General features: G+C 40.6%; 1 protein-coding gene across 4 annotated transcripts in view; it reads right to left on the minus strand.

The window, feature by feature from the left end:
• Positions 1-10888, minus strand: part of LOC108601587 (homeobox protein homothorax) — a 95565-nt gene extending 84677 nt beyond the window's left edge. For 3 of the 4 annotated variants that reach the window (XM_033293994.1, XM_033293993.1, XM_033293992.1), the window contains exons 1-3: positions 10611-10888; positions 4250-4530; positions 1519-1660 (exon numbers count right to left, since the gene is read on the minus strand). In XM_033293994.1, the coding sequence (XP_033149885.1) occupies positions 1519-1660; positions 4250-4530; positions 10611-10625 (438 nt within the window). In that variant the 5' untranslated portion in view covers positions 10626-10888. The remainder of the gene's footprint in view (positions 1-1518; positions 1661-4249; positions 4531-10610) is intronic. The other variant, XM_017991360.2, reaches the window with a different exon arrangement.
• Positions 10889-16223: the final 5335 nt, after the last annotated feature.

Consider the following 16223-nt stretch of genomic DNA (forward strand, 5'->3'; position numbering starts at 1 on the left):
ATATATTTATATATATATGCGCATGAATATGAAGCATTTTGTTGTGGGGATCTTGTGCTTAAGATTTGCTCGCGTTGGCGTTGGCGCATTTGACGGCAGTTGCTTCAGTCAAATTGAAGTGAGATATATTTATATATACGCTATATATGCTGCCAACTATCTGACTGTGTATAAAATGCATCGACAGTGGGGCAGAACTATAAAAAAAAAAATAAAAACTGAATCGTCACATATTTTTAGCGCCCATGTTCAGCTCTCACTCTCGATCGCAGCATCGCTCGCTCTCTTTCGCTCGTTTGTTTAGATTCGATGGGCGAATGACATTTTTTGAGTTATTTTTGTTTAAATCAAATGCAAATGCAAATGCAAGGCGACAACTTAGTTGTAAGCAGACTGTCTGGGGCTGGGACTGGCACTGGGGCCAAGTGCGAAACAATGTTTGCCCATAATTATGAATTATGTTCGCAAGCAGTTTCTAAACAAGTTAATAACATCTCAAGAACAAAATTAATTAAAGCGCGCATCAGTGACAAATTGACAAAAGTTCAGGCGAAATCAAGTTGAGCGAAATTAAGATTTAACACATCTTGATAAATGTTATTGCTGCTGCTGCTGCTGCTGCTGGGTCTCTCGTTTTGCTTTTATTGGCCATAGCCGGAGCTGTCAAAATTCCAAATGGACCATAAATAAAAACATCATTTTTTTTCCATTTCGCTCGCTGGCCACAACACCAGCAGCAGCAAGTGTACGCCTGTTGCAACTGAACGAACATATATATATATATATATATATTTTATATAAAAATTGTTGTTGTTGTTGTTGGCATGCCAAAAATGTGGCTGTCATGAAAATCTCTAGATGGAGCCATAAGTCTGAGCAAATGTCGCTCGTTCATAAAAATAGCAGACAGAAAGACGAACGAACGAACGGAATGGAATGGAGTGGAATGGAATGAGTGTGTGGCACAGGATGTGTTGCAAGAAGGGAGCTGCTTGCAACATTATAATTTGTATGTTAAAACATCGTAAATTATACAAATGTCACTGTGGCAAATACGTTTGTCTGTATTTTGGGGATTTTTATGAGCTCAGCTTCAGCTTCATCTTTAGCTTTTTATTCCTCTGCTTCTTTTTTTAGTCCATAGGGGAAGTGTCAATTGTGGCGTCGCATATTTGTGACATATGGCAATATCGTTATTGTTGTTGCTGCTGCTGTTGTCAGCAGCAGCCAAATGTAATTAAGTGCAGCCACTTGAGAGAGCAGACAGCTAAGCGAGCGTGCGTGCGAGTGAGATAGCAATATGTAATCCGATCATTTAGCGGCTTGCTTCGTTAGGCTCGTGTGCCGCGATTTCGAGGACAATATTTTTGTTTCGTTGCCCGCATGTGCCACATGTGGCACACACACACACAGCAAATGTGCCACTAGAGCTCCAATTACAGAAGAGACAGCGACAGTGACGGTGACAGTGACAGCGACAGAGATAGCGCTAGTCGATCGATAAGAAGAAGAACTTACCTGTTTACTGAACATTGCAATATCCTCGTTAAACGATTCCGACGAACAAACATCGCCACCTTGCACGCCGGGCTCTCTCGGCGTACATGTGGCCAATTCGCATTTCTCGAATATTAACGCCAAGAGCGGGAATAGCGGATGTCTGCAAATATAAACAATTTAAATTGAATTAGTAACTGGCATATGTATATTTTTTTATAAGTAGTTTTAGTGTAATTTATCTTTAGACCCGATATAACAAAAATGTAAAGTGGGGTCGAGTCGATATAGCGTTGGCTGTCTGTATGAGCGCCAAGATTTCAGCAAATATAACTGCTAGAGACATAAAACTCAGTACGTTAGACCGTATATATCCTAAGCAAATAGAGTATATCTTAGTATTTTTACATTTCCCTTACCTTCCCACACAAAGAGGCAAAACAGAAGTAACCATATCCAAGTTGCTACTTGATGTTCCCAACTTGTTGTTTGTTCAATTTGCCGGCTCGGCTAATATTTTTTTATCGGGTCTTAATATGTCGGCAGCGCCTGGCTTTACTTTCCGCACTGTTTTTCTTGCAGTGTACGCGACTCTGCAACTTCCTGTGCCTTGTGCCTGCGCCAATGCAAATGAACAGCAGCTGGTTTTCGTTTTTTGTTAGTTTGTTTCGGCAGACAAAACACACACACACACATAAGCACACACATATACACATGTAAATATATGTAGATACATGCATAATCCCCCAGCACTGTTAGCCCTACATTTTGACGGATTAGTTCAGCAACTATGCATGATTTGAACATTTTTTTTTCTTCTTTCTTCCATTTCATTTTTTTTTCTTTTTTTGGACGTAGCATGTTTTTGTGCTTTTCACGCTCTTAGCACAAATTGCACCTGAACAAAATTAGGCAAAGCGAGTGCGAGGGAGAGCGAGTTGGCTGCCAGGGTTAGGGCCAGGGCCACTTCATTTCGGCCATTAGACGGACGATGGCACACAAACTGACCATTGACCAACCATTCGTAGTCGGTTGAGGGTGTAGCCGTGCGCTTAACAACTATTAATAAGCGGACCATGGCCTCGGCCTCAAAAAGGAAACAGAAGAGAAATAATACTGCTCCCCCCTCTTGCTGTTGTTGTTCGCAGCTTTTTACAGTTGAGTGCGCCGCGCTGAGTTTTTCAGGATCGAGCAGCAACAATAACAGAAATGTGTACACTCATTTGCCATGACTTGGCATTTGTCAGTGTGGCAGGCAGCTGAAGTTGAAGTTCTCCACTCGAGAAGGTGTTAAGAGAGAGAGAGAGAGAGTTCTGCGCATGTCGGCGGCGCAGCCTTTTGCTTTTCATTATTATTATTTTCAAGGTGTCAATTGTACAAATAAGCAGCGCATTTGCCAACTGCAACTCCAAACTGCAGGTGGCAACTCCAAAAAAAGAAGAGAAGAGAAGAGAAGAGAAGTGTGTGCTAATGAAGTCATGTGCGCTGTTTGCTCACACAGCTGATTGATGTTGAAAAACGCAACTCCAATATTTGCTTATTAAAATGCACACACAAAAAACTGCCAAACAATCAGTCAGTCAGTCAGTTAGTCAGACAGCTGTTGGACAGGACACGCAATGACACGAGCACTGCCCCAGCGATCAACTTAGAAGACGCACACCACACAAAAAACGGAAAACAATTCAAAACCGCATTTCGGCAAATTAACACCAACAACAACCTGCAACGCTCATTTGGCAATGCGACTCAAGTCAACGTCGAGTTGACTCCCTAATGCCTAAGCACGTAGTCGCTGCTCGTGTCCGTCACTAAACACGCGCCACACCCCCTTGTGTGGCAGCAACCGCAGCAGCAGGAGAGCTCACAACACAAATTAAAAACCCGAAAAAAACAAAAAGCAAGCAGAAGAAAACCGAACAGAAATTTTCGTTTGCTTATGTGGGCAGGAAACCCATAATTTTGTATTTTGCGCAAAACGCTGCCGAGCACGCCCATTTTCTCTCTAAGCAACATGGCTCTGAATTATTGCTGCTTGCTTAATTTCTTTTTTATATATAGAGGTGGTTGGCTTTGGCCCAAGGATCAGATCGTTGCGTGTGCCTTCAATTTATGCTACTCCCTCGCTGCCTCGCTCTTGTGGCAAGTTAGGTGCGAACAGGCCTCAACAGGTGGCTCGGCCCCCGATCGAATCGATCAGCAGCAAATTGAGAGAGAAAAAAGGTCGCAAGCAAATAATTTAATAAACGTTTTGACAATTTGTCAAATGTCAAATGAATTAATTATAGAGGGGTGCTGCAGAAATCTCTAGTGAAATAGAATTCCGCTGAAAGCGATTCCGAGTGAAGGAAGAAGACGCCAGCGTATTCGAATGGAATGGAATGGAAGAAACACTCCTGATACTTTTTAGGGTCTGGTGGAGAAATCTATTCCGAATGGAGAAAGGAAACGCCTGCGGTTTACTCTGTTACAGAGCGAATTCGAATGAAATGGAATAGAATGGAAATGACACAGGTGGGGAATTTCTTTTGGTTGCTTATTCCGCGAATTGGTGTGAAATTCTCTGATATTCTTTTTGGCGTTCGGGGGCTCTTTCTTTTCGGTTTGCTTATCACAGTTGTACTTTCAAACGATTCAGATTAGCAACAATCACTTGCTTAATGAATGAAGCTTATCGGTTTCATTCAACGCTACGATACGATTATCGATCCAAAGTTAGGGTTTAGCTTGGAAGAAAATTGTCAGTACTTACTCATAAATCGCATCCTTATCACGTTTGTGTACCTCGGGTATTGCGCCCATTAGGTGATTAGCAACCGGTGATACATGACTAGGTGTACCATGTGTGCCGGCCCCCGAATGGTAGCCGTGCATGCCCACTGTGGCTGCTGCCGCAGCGGCATGCGTCATGTGCGGTGAATGATGTGATGGCAGGCCTTGCAATCCTGGCGGCCGATGGCCGACATGTGGATCGTACATTGCCGCTGCTGCGGCGCCAGAGTCCATGCCGTAGCCATGCAGGCCATCGTCATACTGCAAGTGAAAATAAGATATTTATTAAAAATACACAAAAATATATTAAATTGATTTTGGGGAGCTCAGCTCAGCGTCAGCGTAAAGTCGTCACGTCAACAAATATTGAAGATACACACAGCGTAACAACAATAATAATCAAAATGAGTGGAGCGGGGGGAGCGGTTAGAAAAAAAAAAAAGCATAACAAATAATTATAAAAAACAGTTTGCATTGTGTTTGACCTTGTGATTACTTTGACTGCGGCACAAGCAACAAACACACATACTATATATAGATAAATACAGGGTGCTGCATGAGATTTTATCTAAACGAATATATAGTAGGAGTTAACTGAGATCATCGACTAGCATGTTATGCTAATGCTAATTCCCCTGGAGTTAGTCTACTTTAAGAATATTCAAAAAATCAATGTTTTAAAATTTATAACATTTTAATGAATATTACATCAATTTAAAAAATAAAAAACATTCAAAAGAACTAAAAATATTTGACGAGCAACTTTGATGTTATTTTAATTGAATAGGGAATCGGCTTAAGCACAAACATTGTAGCTCATGAGTTCAGCTATATTACGTATACGCTTGGATTTATTATTATGTGTCACCCTGTACATGTTTAAACAAATTAAATGTGTGTATATTTAGATTCGTGTTGTTGTTGTTGTTATTGCTGTTGCGCTTGCTTCTTTTCTTTCAACGCTTTTTGCATATTAATTAAGCGCCAAAATCAGCAGCAGCAGCAACAAAAAATAGACAAAAAATGTAATTTTTAATGTTATCAGCTACAATCTGTGTGCATATGTGTGTGTGTGTGTGTGCGTACTATTGCCATGGCTTTTAGTCAGCTATCTCGCTCTCAATTGCAAACTGGTTTGAGCCAACAACAACACACACACACACATTTTCTTAAAGTTCAATGCGGCTCTGTTGCTGTTGCTGGTTGCTGCCTGTGATTACAGCCTTTTGTGCTGATTGTTGTTGTTGTTGTATGCGATTTTTATCATCTGCTGCTCTCTCGCTCAAGTGGCAGCGCCAACGCTTCACACTGCATAATTTTTTTTCCTGTTTTGTGTGGCAGCGAGCGAGGCAAGTTGACAAGATTTTTGTGCAGCGACAAGGCAATGATGGCACTTTTTGTCAAGTTTCTTTTGCTTTTTACTTATTTCTCCCCAAAGCAAACACACACACACACACACACAGACAGACACAGAAATTGTTATCGGCTTGGAAAAATCTCGCCATACTAAATGAGCAATTGACTGAGTGAGGCTTACCACTTGACTTGCAACTTGACTAAAAATTTGCACCTGAGTCGCGACGCTCGGCTCGGCTCGAGTGTGTGTGTGTGTCTGTCTATCGGTTAAGCTTTTTGTCAATTTTATTTTTGAAGATACACAAGCAGAGATTAGTTTAGTTAGTGTGCAGGCAAAGCGAGCTGCATTTTTTTATTTGGTGTTTGTCGCTTCAGCTGCCGTTGTGGCGTCAGTGCATGTGGCATGCATGCAAAAGATACAAACTTCTAGATACAGGCAGGCAGACAGTCGGCCGGTCGGCCAGGTCGCGCCCAGCGACTGGAGCGACAGTTAAACTATAAAGTTGTTATGCTAATTTTAGTGTTGCTGCCACACAATGTTGTTGCCTTTTAGAAATGAGGAAATTGTGCAGCACCAAAGCCAAAGCCAAAAGCACAACAAAGCACAAAGAGCGAGAGCGAGAGCATCATCAACAAAGAGATCTTTGGAAATTACCACAATTTGTACTTGTACATAAGTAATGTGGGAATTGAGCCACAGTTGTTGCTTGTTGTTGTTGTTGTTGTTGTTGTTGTTGTTGCTCTTGTGCTTTGCTTTTATTTAAAATCCAAGAAAAATATCGAACAGGCAAACACACTTAAGTCTGTTTTGGAGACTGTGCCTGAGACCTTTGGAGGCTTTGCCCCGAAACAATTTGATTGATGATCAGCTGCGGGCCACGCGGCGGCGTCAGTCAGTCAAGCCAATGACCTTGTTTGAGCAGCAAAGCGAAATGGCAACCCCAACACACACACACACACATAGATAGAGAGCGAGCGAAACAATAACAGTGGAGCAATCAGTGAGTGAGCATAACGGTAAACATGGGCTCAGTCGCTGCGCTGCTTCGCTTAGCTTCGCTTGTCGTCTGATTTTGACAAGTTCAGCGCCAAAATCCTTCAAATATTTATGCATGTGTGTGTGTGTGTGTGTGTGTATGTGTTATACAATAGGCTGCCTGGCTGGCTGACTGGGCTTGCTAACTGTCAGTGACAGGATAACAGGACAACAACCCAGCAACGTTGAGTGCTAGCAGCTCTTGTGTCCCAGTTGTCTGTCTCTGTATGTGTGTGTGTGTGTTTGTCATGCTTGCAACACATTAAGTCACAAAACCAATAACAACAACAGGCAACTGGCACTAACAATTGTATTAAAGCTAAAGCTTTAGGCCAGTTTAGCCGCTTTAGCTAAAAATAAAAATTCATACGCAAACTGAACTTGAAATTGTTGCTGCAAATTGTTGCAACATGGCGTCGCACACTCTCTCTATGTGTGTGTGTGTGTGTAGGTGGGCGCTCTCTTTCGCTCTCGCTCTAACGTTGGCCGCCATTTTAGTCAAGCCGCCTAAACTGCATTTGACTTTATTATTGATTATTCTAAATTCTTTTCACTTTTGCTTTTCTTAATTGTGCGCCGAACTAATCAAAATTAATTGTTTATCATGTTTTTCTACATTTGAATTTGTTTCATTCTATTATTATTATTATTCGGCTGTCTCTCTCTCCTTTGGCCGCTTAATTAGCCAGACCCTGAGCCAATGGACTTGTTATTGGGACTGGAATTGGAATTGGAGAATTGGGAGCTGCTGCTGATGTTGTAGGTGTGCCAAAAATAAAAAAAAGAGAGTCACACACGCCCAGTTTTATTTATTTATTACTTATTTATGTTGCCATCTCTGTCGTTTTGTTGTTGCTGCTTAGTTTATTTGGTGTTAGACAATTAATTTTTGTTGCGTGCTTCGGCGTTGTTTTAATTTACAGTTTTGTGCCGCAGCCGAAACGAATTCGAACACGCTCACATTTATTGCTGGTATTATTATTATTATTATAACTACTACTAGCACTATTAATAATAATAATACATAATACATAAGCGCTGGCTTAGCCAGCATTTGGCCTATTTTTAATTTGAAAAATTCGAAAAAATAATATAGTATGTCACAAAATTCTGCACATTAGCTGGCAAGCAAAATGTTTTAACGCTTAAAAAATGTGCGCAACACAACAAATGACGTCAGTGTGCGACGAAGGCATTTATTAATTTCTTAAAATGCCAGTCAAAATTTAAAATCAAAATTGAGAGAGTGAGTGAGAGAGTGAGAGAGAGAGACAGCATAAATCATATGCAGCCTCAGTCTAATATGCACTGATTGGAATTTAAAGAGCGCGCAACTTTAAAAATTATACAAATTAGATTAATCATTTGGGGTTTTAACAAATGCATAAATACATATAAAGCATAAGTATTAAATGAGAATTTGAATAGAGATAGAGATTTGCCGAACACGTTTTCAAGGCACTTTTAAAACACAGACAGCGTAGAAGATATATGAATATATCATTTTTAAGATCTATCTATGCGCTGCATGTGTGCGTGTGTGTTGGCGTGTGTGTGTATTTATATTTAAGACGAGAACAACTTTTAATATTATCTCACATTTTCTATCGACAAAAATTTCAACAGCACGCGGCGTCTATTTAATTAAATTGACTCGAGACCCAAGTAAAAACAAAAAAAGCAACAACAACAGCAACTACTACTACTACAAAATATAAAGATGTAGCAGCTGGAGTAACTGCGTCTGCGTCTGCGTCTGGGTCTGGCTCTGGGTCTATGGCATGGCAAAAGTTACTCAAAAATACTAAAATAAATTGCGTGCTGATGGCTCATTTAATTTAATGAGCGGGCATGCAACTTGTCTAAATGATTTTTCCACGTCTAAGACGCCTTAACATTCAAGTTTATATATTTTATAAAGCTTGTAATGGAATTCACTTAACTCTGCCGAAAAAAAAACCAAACTCAATGTGGAAGTGGAAATTGAAATTGTTGCAAAATATTTGTAAAAACAATAAAAATTTAAAGACGCCGCAGCGCAAATGAAACTAATGAAAACATGTTGCAAACTCTTTAGTTTTATTTTTATACCAAAACTACGCACCAGGCACCGCCGCCAACTGTGGCACGCAATTCGAACATTAAACATGAAGCTCTTTAGCACACGAAGGAGTCCGAAAAGGAGTCAGCCGTATGTGCATGTAAATTACATAATTTGTTTATAATATTTATGTACTTGTGGGCCAAAGTACAAGTTAGTTAAACAAATATTAAACTTTCAAATCGAAGCGAGCGGCTAGTACATTGAACTATCAACTTGAAGTTCGAAACGCAAACTATTTAAACTCAAATCGAAAAACGGCCCAAACACAAGAGGCGCCCCAAAAGCAAATGGCAACAACAAATTACAACAAATGGCATTTGCTGCATTGCTTTTATTTTTTTTTTTTTTTCTGTGTTTCGTGCGCTGTATATTTTTATTTATTTTTCAGCGCTGCAGCTACACTAGACGAATTATATTTTATGCCACAAATTACGCTGCGGTTAACCTTTAAATTAAAATAACACCAAAACAATTTTTGCGCGCTCTGAATTTGCAACACAAGCGAGCGAGCGAGCTATGTGCATGCCACACACACAAACGAACACACACACATATATAAATATATATGTATATATATCTGCTGTGGCGGCAGCTGCACAAATTGCAATTGCAATTGCAATTGCTCGACTTTTAGTGATCATTTTTACACTTTTTTTTTCATTAACTGTGAGGCATAAAATAATCAAATTATATACAGACAACAGCAGCGAGCGAGCGATTGAGCGAGAGCGAAAATACCGCTAGCAGCAATTTGTGCTTGGTGAAAATTACAGTAAAAATGCAATCAAATTGTTGATTGTAAAGCGAAAAACCGCAGCGCACATTCGATTGTTGTCCTGGTAATAAAACATGCAAGACAACATATCCTTTGATTGTGCGACTACGAATCATATATACATTATATATATATGAAAAGTCTGTTCGTTCATGAGAAATGCCCACGAGCATTTGTTTGTTGATATTTTTTAACTGTCTTTGCCCCAAAGGCATTTGGTGCTCTATGCATAACTTTAAGCACATTAAGCGCGCTAATTACAACTACACACACACACACAGACATGAACACACATAAACACACACGCACTGCTGTAATTTTTGCTCTCGATTTTCTGCTTTGAAATATTTCTAACGACTTAACGATCCATAGTAGAAATATTTAGTTCGTTTCACACATGGCTGCTAATCAATTGATAAAGTTGCAGAGCGCTCAAAGCCAAGTGTAATTTATGTTTTATTCAGTTAAACATATATGCACATACTGATCAGCTGATTAACATTTTATGTCTAAGAAATGTTAAGTTGAATTTAATTTGTTAAAGCGAAAGAAAAAGTTTACTCTTCAAAATTCTTGCCGACGGCAAGTAGAGCAAAATTTATTTACTAATTTGCAAATATAAAAAAAATATTAGCTATTTTATTTTATTTAATGCAGCGCTATTTGCTTAATAAAATAATTAAGAACAGCAACAAAATATTTTTTATTTTATTGCTGGAGCTTTTTAATTTGAATAATTGCTAAATATAAAATAAATACTAGCCAACTATAAGTCTTTTATATTTTATTTTGAGCCAGCGCTCAAAAAATATCTTTTATTTTATTGCTGCACTTTTTCTAATTAAAATATTACTAGCTATCTCTATATTATTAATTTAAACACTTTAAGTTATTCTAACTGCTAAACTTTTCAATTTTGTTGCATTTGTTTTGCCGTCGCTAAGTTTTCAAAAATTTTGGAAATTGCCGTCGCTAATTTTTTACACACACATTTGAATATTTTGTTCGTTTTTTTGCTGACGCTGAGTTTTGAGTTTTTGGGGAATTTTTGGGGTTTAGTTTGTACTTACCCTGGGCTGAGCCATTAATGCTCTGGGAGCGACGTCTAACCCGATTTGTGCCACTTTTAGTGGATAGAGAAAACAGTTGGCGGCACAACAGTTAACGAGGGGCACGCGTCCCTGGCGTCCTTATCCTCGTCGTCGTCGTGATCTTGATCTCGAAGCAGATCTCTCTCTAGCAAGAGTTGGGCGCTGACTCTCTTTTGTTATATCTTTGACACTCACAAAAATATTATTAGTAATATATGTTGTAAATATTTTTTTTTGGGGTATACGCAGTTTCAACTTTTTGCTTTTGCTTTTGTTTTAACACAGGCACATATTTGTTAAAAATCTTTGCTGTAGATTTTTTAGCTTTTTCATTGAATAATTTGGTGTTTTGTTTTGTTTTGTTGCTTAGATTTAGTTGCTGGTATACTTTGTTGTAAATTACGCGCACGTAGTTGTTGTTGCTTTTGTTATTGTTATTAGCGGGAGATCTTTTTATGTTTTTGTATATAAATGTTTATATAATATTTACATATAATTTGTTTTTGTTTTGCGGTTTATAAAAATCGTATACAATTTGTTTTCATTTGAATTGTTGTAGCTGCTGCTGCTGCTGGTAAACAGTTGCTGCTGTTGTTGATGCTGCTGCTGCTGCTTGTGTGGGCTCGGCAACATAGTTTACAGTTGTTGCCTTGTTGCCTTTGTAGCTCTGCTTCTTGCTCTTGTTGTCATAAATCCATTGCTTGGGCCTTTTTACAGCTGCTTCTGGTTCTTGGACTTCTTCGACTTCTCGCTTCTTCAATTTGTAGTTTGTAGTTTAATTTTTAGTTTTGTTTGTTTTTGTTTGTCGTATACTTCTTCTTGCTTCGTATATAATATGCGCACTATTTATCACAGCTGCTTCTACATGCTATAATATACTACAGAAAAACAAAATAGCTTCAGTTTCTTGAATTTCGTTTAAGGATATTGCAGCTTGATCTTGATCAACATCAACTAACGGTTTATAATATTAATTTTTGTTTTCTTTGCTGGCAAACTCTCTCTTTCGCTTTTTAGCGACGGCGGCGGCAACGCGACGAACACGGCGGGCTTTATGACCGACCGATAGCCCGTTTGATTTAACGTTAACGTAGGCCGCGAAACGCGTAGCGTAGCGTAACGTAACACACACCAACACACACACACACGTCGCGTAACGAGACGCGCGCGCGCCTTTTTGCAAAAAATTGTTGTGTTTTTGGAGTTGGTTTTTGCCAAAAATTGCAAAAATGTGCTAGAGTTTCTTCGTTAGATTTCTTTCTTCGTCGAAATGCTCTAGCGGCGTCCTTAATTGTGTTGCGCTGATTTGAGTAGTTGCTTGGTTGTTGTTGTTGTTGTTGTTGTTGCTGTTGTCGTACGGCAATAACAATAATAATAATAGTAGCAATAATAATAATAATAATTTTTCTCAACGACTGCGTTGGCGATGGGGCGACGGCATCGGCGTTCTTTTTTATTTTTGTCTTCGCTTCTCGCTTCGCACACACAACACAGACAGCACAAGCACGTCGTACGCGTTTCGAAGGCAAATACACACTGTCAATCATCTACGCTCTTGCACTCCACTGTCGGCCTGATCGCACACACACACACACACACGCACACATGCACACGCACATACACATATACTGAGACAGCGGCAGCAGCGCAACAATTGTGCCATTAAAAAAGGTTGGAGAAGGCGCGCTCGTAAATTTAACAGCAGTGCGAATGCGATGGCTATACGAGCAACCCCGACTCCGGCGAATTGCGTTCGTCGCTTGCTCGGTTGGTGCCATGCATATGCATGTGTTCGTGTGTGAGTCGAGTGCGGCGAATTGTATGGCGAGAGCGCAGGCGCGCTCATTTCTCGCTGCCTCTCTCACAATCGAGTCGACAGTGCTAGCAACAAAATGGGGCCCAGCCAGCAGCAGCATGACTGATTTGTTAGTACGCCTTTTCTGTCATACACACACTTGTCACAATGTGGGCCCCCAGTTCCAGGCTATTGCGCTGCTCTACGCTCAGTTCAGTTCAGTGTTTTGCTCATTTTTGTTTTGTTTTTGCTATTTGTTTTTCGAGTCTTTTGCGCTCACTCAACGCTCAACAAAACTCAGCGCTCGTTCGTTTGTTCATTCGTTGGTTTGGTTCGTTTGAAATTTATTTGGCTTTGGCCAAAAGGAGACGGCTTATAGGTTTTTGGCCGCTGCGTCGCCTCTCTCTGCTTTGTTGTTGTTGTTGCTCTGCTACTGCTGCTGCTGCTTCGTTGCTGCTGCTGCTGTCGTCGTCGTCGTCGCTGTGCGTGCGTTGAAAATCAGCAAAAACCAATCCCATTTGTTATTTTCGCTTGAGTGAGTGGCAGTTTGCATCAGTTTGCCATTCAGTCTTCTTTGGCCGCCCCACCTGTGCGCGCAGGGCATCATTGGGGCGACTTTGTCTTTGGGGTGGGGTTAACACTAACACACATCTGCAGGGGTTGCCTCTTTTGCTGCTGCGGCTGCTGCTGGGGGTTGAGTGTGTTTCGTTTCGTTTCAGTGAGTGCTTTCAGGTGTGCTTTCTAGTCTTTGCCTTTGCCACACTCCAGACGTTGTCGCCTTAACTTTTCTTCCCTCTCTCTCGCTCAGTGTTGTTGCTTGTCCATCACTTGGCTTCTGCACTCAACTTTCGCTCAACTTTTTTACTCTCTTCACACACATACACACATTCGCACACACATACTAAGGCAGCCAAATAGGCAACGCCTTCAAAAGCTGTCTACGGCGACTTTGTTTTCTGCCTGAGATCCAGCCACTTAGACAATGATCCTGCTACAACAACAACAACAAAAACAACTCAAAATTGACTAAATAAAACAACAAACTACACTAACAGCTGTTCACACCCTCAACTTTCAGAACCAGAATATAAATCGCGCGCCGATGATTTCCAACTGCCCAAAATGCATATCCTGCCAAATTCAGTTTGTTGTTGTTGTTGCTGCTTCTGCTGCTGGAGCCGGAGCTGCTGCTGCTGTTGGTAACGTCGTCGTGTCGTCGTCCTCGTGGCAGTTTAAAAAGCAGTTAACACATATTCCGAGGCAATTTTTCAACAACGCATTTTTGGCCTGTGCATCCTTTTTTTTCGGCACTATATTCTCTTCTTTTTGTTTTTTGCGCTAACTGGCGAGCGGCGCCCGGTCGCCATTTTCATTTTTGGGGAGCCGGCGCTCGTTTTAGCGGCACTTTTTCTGTTTTGTATTTAGAATGAAAAATGAAAAATTGGTTTGTTGTTTGTTTTGCTGGCTGTCTGTCTGGCTGGCTGGTAAGGACTCTCTGCTGTGCACGTTATTGTAAAAGCACCGGCGATGTTGACAACAGCTCTGATGATGTTGATGATGATGCTGCACTTAATTTGGTTTCAATTTCAAAAACAGCTGATCATACAAACAAACGCACATATTCTACTTTATTTTCGCATTCTTATTGTTGTTGTTTGTGGCTTTTGGGACAGACAGACAGACAGACAGACACTTGTGTCCCCTCTCTTTCTCTTTCTCTCCCGGTCGCTGTCAGCGCCTTGACAAATTTATGAGACGTTGATTGATTTGCGGTTAGAGTTTTATTTCGATTTTTATGCAATTTATTGTTGTTGTAACGCCAAAGTCGTCTAAATTTAAAGCTCTCAAATGCAAATTTATGTACCGCAGCAAACAAAAACAAAAGGAAACCCCAGGCCAAACGAAATGAAACGAAACAAACAGAGCCAATCAGAAATTCATTTGAAAATTCAATTAACAGCTATAAATTGTTAATTTATTTGCATTTTTCTTACAGTGTGGGAGGCCAAAATATATTAAATAGTCACTTGACTGTGCCACTGTGCATTGCATATTTATTTTTTCTAATGAACTGCCTGGGAACGTGGCAAATAAATAACATTTGAGTTGACTAATTTATTGCCAAGATCAAGGATTCTAAGGGGATAAACAAATTGCAATTAATGCGAAGAAATTGTAAAACTCAACTAAACTACAGCTTGAATTTATTTGTTAATTGCTTAATCTTTAAAATGTATAGTTAAGTTATGTAAGTTTAAGTTTTCGCCTAAACGAAAATAAATAAATTTTTGCAATTGCATTCCTTGGGAGGCAAACAAAAATGCAAAGGGAATTTAATTTAATTTAATATTACAACTTGAAGAGACCATGAAATTTAAATCAGCCCCAGACCCCTCGCTCCAATCCGAAAAGCACGGACAGCGGCATGTCGACTTGTGTTGAGGTCTCCACCCACTGGCGAAAAAAAAGCAAGAAGGAGAAAAAAATGAAACGAAACGAAACGGCAGCTTGATAATAAGTAAGACGAAAAGCTCAAGGCAGCAAAATTGCATTTGGAAACTTCCAATCCCAGACGAGTGCTGAACATTGAATCGACATTGAGAGAGGGGCAAGAGAAAGCTCACACTCACACAGCGACAGACTGAGGCGCAGCCAATATGATTTAAAGCAGCGGCAGCGCGCCTCGAAATGAGCGCCAACCGTTGCTCGCTCGCACACACACATACACACAGACTGACGCCCCCCTCTTGACAGCTCTTGTCGTTGGGCTGTTGCTGCTGCTGCTGTGCATGACAATACATCTCTTTCTTATAAACGCAATTTATCAAACAGCAAAGACGACGACACGATATCAACTTGATGTGACTGGGGCTGTGTGTGTGTGGACCTATCTGTGTATGCATGCGTGTGTGTGAGACAAGACTCACTCAAAATCAAGCTCAAGCTTGACAAAAGCAAAATAAGACAACATACAGCAAAAAAAATGGCACATGAAGAAAAATAGGAGTTACCGTCGGCATTTGAGAAAACGACAACACGGCGACGTTTTTCTTGCTTGCCAGTCCCAGCCCCCAAACATCGTGTTACTGAAAACCCGCCACAATCTTGACAGACAAGTGCACTCTCTCACACTCACACACACACACACACACACAAACGCTCAAGCACGCTCTCTGAGCGCATTTCGCCGCATTGTTTTCGCTCGTATTTCACGCTCAAACGGCCATTTCGCTGCACATTTAATGGTTTGTTTTTGTTTTCGTTGCGCGCACGAAAGAGAGCGCGAGTCGAATTCGCCGCGGCGCGTTGCGAGAGTAGGCCAGCATGATAGATGTGTGTTCGCCTGCTTTTATGGCAAACAGCTGATTTACGCGGCGCGTACAGTTTGGGCTGCATTGGACATGAGAATACAAAACAATCTCCTGGCAAATATCCTGATCATTTGCCAGCATACATTACCGTCTACCTGTGTCCAGCTAAATATATATTTACCTGTTTGCTTCCTTTTTGGACAAAGTGTGCTGCAAATTTAAGTACGACGCACAATTTGTGACTTTCAACGCTTGGGCAGGAGCATGGGCCATAAACGGCTTAAGGACTAAGCACTACCTGGCATACAGCACACTGGGCTCACACCCACTGCTTAAGCCTAAAGGCAGTGCGCACTTTTAGCCAAGTCATTCAACTTGTAATGCCAAAAAAAAACATAAGGAATGAAAAAGAAAAACTAAATAACAAAACATATTTGTGCGAGTGCTGTCACTTGCCCAAGGACTCGAATCCCTGTGGTGTCAGCA

This window comes from Drosophila busckii, chromosome 3R, assembly GCF_011750605.1.
Source record: "Drosophila busckii strain San Diego stock center, stock number 13000-0081.31 chromosome 3R, ASM1175060v1, whole genome shotgun sequence".
NCBI lineage: Eukaryota > Metazoa > Arthropoda > Insecta > Diptera > Drosophilidae > Drosophila > Drosophila busckii.